Raw genomic sequence first — 5,598 nt, 5'->3', positions numbered from 1 at the left:
CAAGGTACATGCCCTTGACCGGAATCGAACCTGGGACCCTTCAGTCCGCAGGCCGACGCTCTATCCACTGAGCCACACCAGTTAGGGCAGCTTATTCACCTATTAATGTAATAAATCAATTACCAAAACTTAGCTGCTGAATTATTAGTGTAGGGCTCTAAAAAGCAAACGGTAGGCAGCAATTAGTGGACAAAAGTCAGGTATACACTGCGTAAGAAAGAACCCCACTCAGGCCCTGTTTAGGTGTGACCTGCCCTGAGCTGGGCTCCTGGCCCTGCTGGCCCTAGAGCCGACACACTTACCTTCTCATTGTAGTTGATGGCAATCACATCCCCAGTGGTCAGACAGGCAAAGTTTCTCAATGCGTTTTCTAATCTGCAGACACACATTGTTAAAGCATAAACATAAACTATAGCTCCAGAATCCACCATGGTGACATAGCACATCCTAGAGCAGCGTCGCCAAGCTTTCGGACGTCACGGACCACCGGTTGGCAGCCCCAGTCCTAGAGAGGCTCTCAGAGTTTGAGGGGGGAAAAGGCAGGCTGTATAGGTTCAGTTTTCTTGGTCACAAATCCTTTCAGGGTGAGAGCAACTTTGTGAAAAGGGCCTTGTGTGGGCTGCTGCCTTCATTCCTCGCGTGAAATGCCATGCTTCAGGAGGACCCTGCCCTTGACGCCTCCTGAGGACCCGAGTTGTCAGACCCAATCCAATCGGCCTCTGAGGATGGAAACGGCTCTCCCATCACTGCTCTGGGCACCCCCACATTCTCTGCTCTATGCTGACTTCCTTTATCCAGACTATCAGCCAGACAAGGGAGCACTGGGTTGAGTCTAGCTGATGAAAGTAATGCCCTTTCTACGAGAGAAACTGCTTCTGAAAGCAATCCAGTAGGTATGCATTGCAAAAAATGTAAAATCCAGAGAAAATCATGAGGGGCAACGGTCAGATGCAGGCCTCACTCCTAGGCACTGACAGTCAGACAAGCACCTCCAAGCACAGCTTTGAATGAAAGGGACCAGACCTTGCCCCAGGACACTGACTGTCGTGAGCAGAGCCGAGCACTCCTGCATGTCCAGGACTCTGCTGCAAGGGGCTCAACACGCCAGTCCACAGTCAGTCAGTAGGCGGCTCAACATGCCCACCCACATGGGACACGACTGTCAGCAACTTGCTCCTGAGCTCCTGCCTGGGAAGAGTGCAGGGAGACAGGTGGAGGCAGCTTTTCTTTTACTGTCACTTATCTGTATTTTTTTAAACATGCATTTTAAAAAACAAATAGGAAATATAGAGTGACCACTCTATCACATGACCTCAATGAGCCAAACTGGGGCCTCCAAGCTATTGTAGTCCACACACAGCACATCCCTCACTCACAATGGTCACTCCTTAAATTATAAACACAAACATCTGGCTATTGTTCAGAGAAAACACAAACACACACACACACACACACACACACACACACACACACACACACACACCCCACTAGAACCTAAAACCTCTGCTTTCCTCTTGCTAAGAGAAAGAAAACTAAACCAATGCTCCCCACTGGTTTGGAGTGAAAAGCCCTAAGCCTGAGTGGCAAGTTTATGGGCACCAGAGGCTTGGGAGCTGAGAGGCAGACCTCCTGGCTCCCTTCCACCAGAACACACTGGGCTTGGGGCTAGGTGTCATAGTTCACCTGAAGGAAGGGTTCCACGATGCCCATGAAGAAGAACACAGAGAGCATACAGAAGAAGCCCACAGAGCGTCTAGCACACTGTCGAGGAGTCATGGCAGATGTGCTGCCTGAACGTCATTATTCTCAAATTACAATGCCAATCACAATAAATATGTGCTCCTCAAAGTAGGCACACGCTCAACAAAGCGCCCTGTAGACCGTCTGCCAGCAAAACCCTCTTTTGTCCAGAAGAACCCATCTTACACTGCTTTTGGGTTGGTGATGTCCAAGAAGTCAGGGCTCTGAGGCTGAAATTTGGAGTATGTGGCCACTTGAAGGTTGACACTTTCCACCTGAACCAGGCCCCCTTCTTCCAACAGCAAATTCTGCATCATCTAAAGGAAAAAGAAGGCCTCATGAGGTTTCTGGAAATCAAGGACTGTCAATGACCCATACATTGGGCAGGCTACAGTCTGACATTCAGATGGCCTCGTGGAACCTTGTTTCAGGATGACTCACCCTGAAGCAGCCCGGGAGCCTGAGGTGAGATGGAGCCAGCCAGTCAGCCAACACAGTGCATGAGCGTGGGGGCTGACTCGGCGGCAACACCTGGGAAACCCCAGGCAAACACCTATTCTTACCAGGAGCTAGAAGACCAGCTCAGGAAGAGACAGGCCAGCAGCTCCATGCTACCTAAAGAGGCATCCCAGAGGATGTGATTTTTCTCAGAAAAAAGGATTCAATTAGTTTTCTGATCCAAAGTGGTCTAAGAACCTAGACAAGGGGCCACCCAAACTCCAAGTCTATGGGTAGCAGAGAACCTTTGAGGTGTAGTATATCCCAGTATCACCACCTCTTCTCTCACTTCTATAGAGGGGTCTCTGCAGATCCAGGGTGACCTCAGGAAGCTGTCACGGTCTGACACTTCAGCCACCCACAGTGCTCTACTGCAGCGGTTCCCAACCTGTGGGTCGCGACCCCTTTGGCGGTAGAACGACCCTTTCACAGGGGTCGCCTAAGACCATCCTGCATATCAGATATTTACATTATGATCCATAACAGTAGCAACATTACAGTTATGAAGTAGCAACGAAAATAATTTTATGGTTGGGTCACAACATGAGGAACTGTATTTAAAGGGCCAGAAGGTTGAGAACCACTGCTCTACTGGATTAGCAGGATAAGGCCCCAAATCAAGAAGAGGGACCTCCAGATACACAAGAGAGTGAGGCACCAAGAGGCAAATGCTGGAAAGCAAGTTGGGTCTGGGCTTTGAGGTGCAAGAGCTCCCTATGGGACCAAGACTGGGAAACACCACGAGAGGCCAGGCAGCAGGTGAGGGAATGGAGGGCTCCTGTGGTGGAGAGGCTGGCTCCGCCTAGCCCTCAGGAAGGACAAAGGCTTAAGGGAAAGCCTAAGAGCTCTAGAGAAGGTTTGTTTTCACAGCAACAAAATTGAGTGGTTTAAAAAGACTCAGTTATAGGCAAAAGAGTAAATGCATAACCGCTGCAACAGAACTGGGGGAGAAACTATTGAAAATGGGGAGAAAATGTATAAAAATCTAAAATTTTGTACTTAGATCATTTCAAATATACTCCTGCTTCCTTATGGTGAACAAGCCTTACCCAGGAGATCACAGGTAAATGGCATGGCTGTCGTATCTAGGCTGCCAGTTGAGCAATTAACAAAGAAAAGGACATTCCGAATGCCCTCCCTCACTCTGAATCTGGGGTAAGACACTTGCACATGCTGGGCGGGATGGTGTCCCTGCTTGAGGTCCCACCGAGACAGGCTCACAGACTCTCCAGAGACCAGGACAGCCCCACTCACCCAGTGTGGCAGGTAGCAGATACCCTCATCAGCCACAAATTCCAGCACCCCGCAGTGCGTCATGCGGTCCGAGTTCTTGTTGGTCAGCTTGAACAGCATGGGGTAGGTAATGTTGAGTCGGCCTAGAAACAAGAGAGGTTATAAGACAAAGCTTCTGCAAGGGACAGAGACCTTATTCCCCCAACATGCTCCCCTGAAACGTGGCTTCCTGGGCACCCACCATGGCTCCACACAGCCTTGCCCCCCAGAGCAGGTCCTCAGACCTGTGTGGTGTTTCGCCCTTCAGAGTCTGCCCACCCACAAGACCCCACATTCCCTGCAAGAACACAGAATTTGGCCCAGAACTGGGAAATGTTCAGTGACTCAAATTCTCAGCAGCAGCTTACACTCGTGATTTTCTGAAATTCTAATTTTAAAAAGTGGCATGTTCACTCATTTATTTGCAAATAATTAAAGTGCCAATCATATGCTGGACAAAATTGCCACCTTCAAAGGTTTCTAGTGAGCAAACCAAGAAAGAAAACAAGTGCACCCTGATGCCGTGGTGCTGTGGGAGGGGTGGAGTAGGGCGGGAGGAGGCAGGGCTCCCGGAGGATGTCCTCCAGGTGAGTCAAGGTGGGAGGGCCAGGAAGGGAATTCCAGGCAGGGGAAGCAGCCTGAGCAAAGGCATGGAGGGAAGGGAGCCCAGCCAGATCAGGAATGGCTGACCATTAGGTGAGACTGGAGCAGGTACAAGGGATGGAGTGGTCGGGAGAGGAGGCTGGGTGGGACACCATGCAGGGTGACTGACAGCAGTCAGCAGTGTGGACTCTCAGTAGGGTCACGACACAGTACATCCCCACATAGAGAGCCATAGGCAGGCAAACAGGACTGCTGGCAGCCTGACCCAGGAGTGCAGGGGGCACAGAAAGGAGAAGCTGTCGATGGGAAGCACAACCCAGGACAGTCGGGGACTGGGACAGACTGACATAGTGACAGTGTTTGTCACATGCCAGGCCCTCACTCAGTCTTCCCAGAACAGTGAGGTAGGTACTGTCCTTGCAATTTTATCTACGGGGAACAAAAGAACGCAGGTTCAGCAACATGCCCAGGACCCACGGCCCAGAAGTCGTGACACTGGGATTCAACCTAGGCTACTGGCCCAGGTCGGGGACTGAACCATTGAGGCCCACTTTAGCCTGTCGATTTAGGAAGACATGGCAACAGAAGTTTCGGTCAGCAGTCAGGAGGTATGGCAGACTCATTTGGGATCTCCCTAAAAATTCTGATAAAGCAGACCAAGCAATGAGCGCGGGCATGACACCACAGATAGGGAAGGAGAGCTCCTCACTGCAGAGGTAGTGGTGGACCTGGGTGTTGCCCCTGCACCCCTGCACATCACTAAGAGTGACTTGAATGCTGACAGATTTCAGTTGGACAGCTTCTCCCACGACAGAAAAGGTTTGAACAGCACTGATCTAACACCACAGTCCCAACCCCTAAGTCTCTTCTCAGCCACTTGTGCTCAGCTCCTGGGTGAGCTCAAATGGAAAGGGAGGCTCTCTGGGGGCCCTGACCCCTCCTCTGCTATTACAGGGACTTGTCTGAGGATGTGAACGGTTCAGCTCCAACCACCCACTGGCTGAGCTGAGGCCAGGATTAAAGGCCCCACTGGGTACGGCCACTGCTGCTGTTGGCACTGGGGAAGCCCTGCTGGCTAAAGGCTACCACCACCTCATGCCTCTGACTGGTGTTACCTGGGTTTAGGCTGTTTACAAACACACCATAGGGCACTATTTAAGAGGTGCCCCTGCCACACAGCAGCTCTGATGGACAGGCGCCGTGAGTCCCCATTTAAAAATGAAGTCACTGAATTTCAGAGGCAAGTCATGAATCAAGAGCCAGGCTAGACAAGGTGCAAAGTCCAAACCAGAGGGACACCAGAGCTGGCACCCTTTTTCCAAGTGTACTGAACGCTATGTATGGACATCCTGCTGGTGGCCTCCAAGCCTGCTTCAGGTGGGAGGATTCACACCAGAAACACCACTGAATCTCAACAGGCAATGTCTGTGCCTGTGCTCAGGGCTTTGTGTCCAGGTGGAGTGGAACCGGGGTATGAAGTCTCTA

At 51.1% G+C, this 5,598-nt stretch overlaps 1 protein-coding gene across 1 annotated transcript in view; it reads right to left on the bottom strand.

The window, feature by feature from the left end:
* UFD1L (ubiquitin fusion degradation 1 like (yeast)) overlaps positions 1–5,598 on the bottom strand; it is a 19,109-nt gene that overhangs the window by 8,838 nt on the left and 4,673 nt on the right. The window contains exons 4-6 of the mRNA XM_006768833.2: positions 3,493–3,614; positions 1,927–2,057; positions 303–375 (exon numbers count right to left, since the gene is read on the bottom strand). Coding sequence (XP_006768896.1) covers positions 303–375; positions 1,927–2,057; positions 3,493–3,614 — 326 coding nt within the window. The remainder of the gene's footprint in view (positions 1–302; positions 376–1,926; positions 2,058–3,492; positions 3,615–5,598) is intronic.

This window comes from Myotis davidii, unplaced genomic scaffold, assembly GCF_000327345.1.
Source record: "Myotis davidii unplaced genomic scaffold, ASM32734v1 scaffold223, whole genome shotgun sequence".
Lineage (NCBI taxonomy): Eukaryota > Metazoa > Chordata > Mammalia > Chiroptera > Vespertilionidae > Myotis > Myotis davidii.
This window is presented reverse-complemented; position numbering and strand designations above follow the sequence as displayed.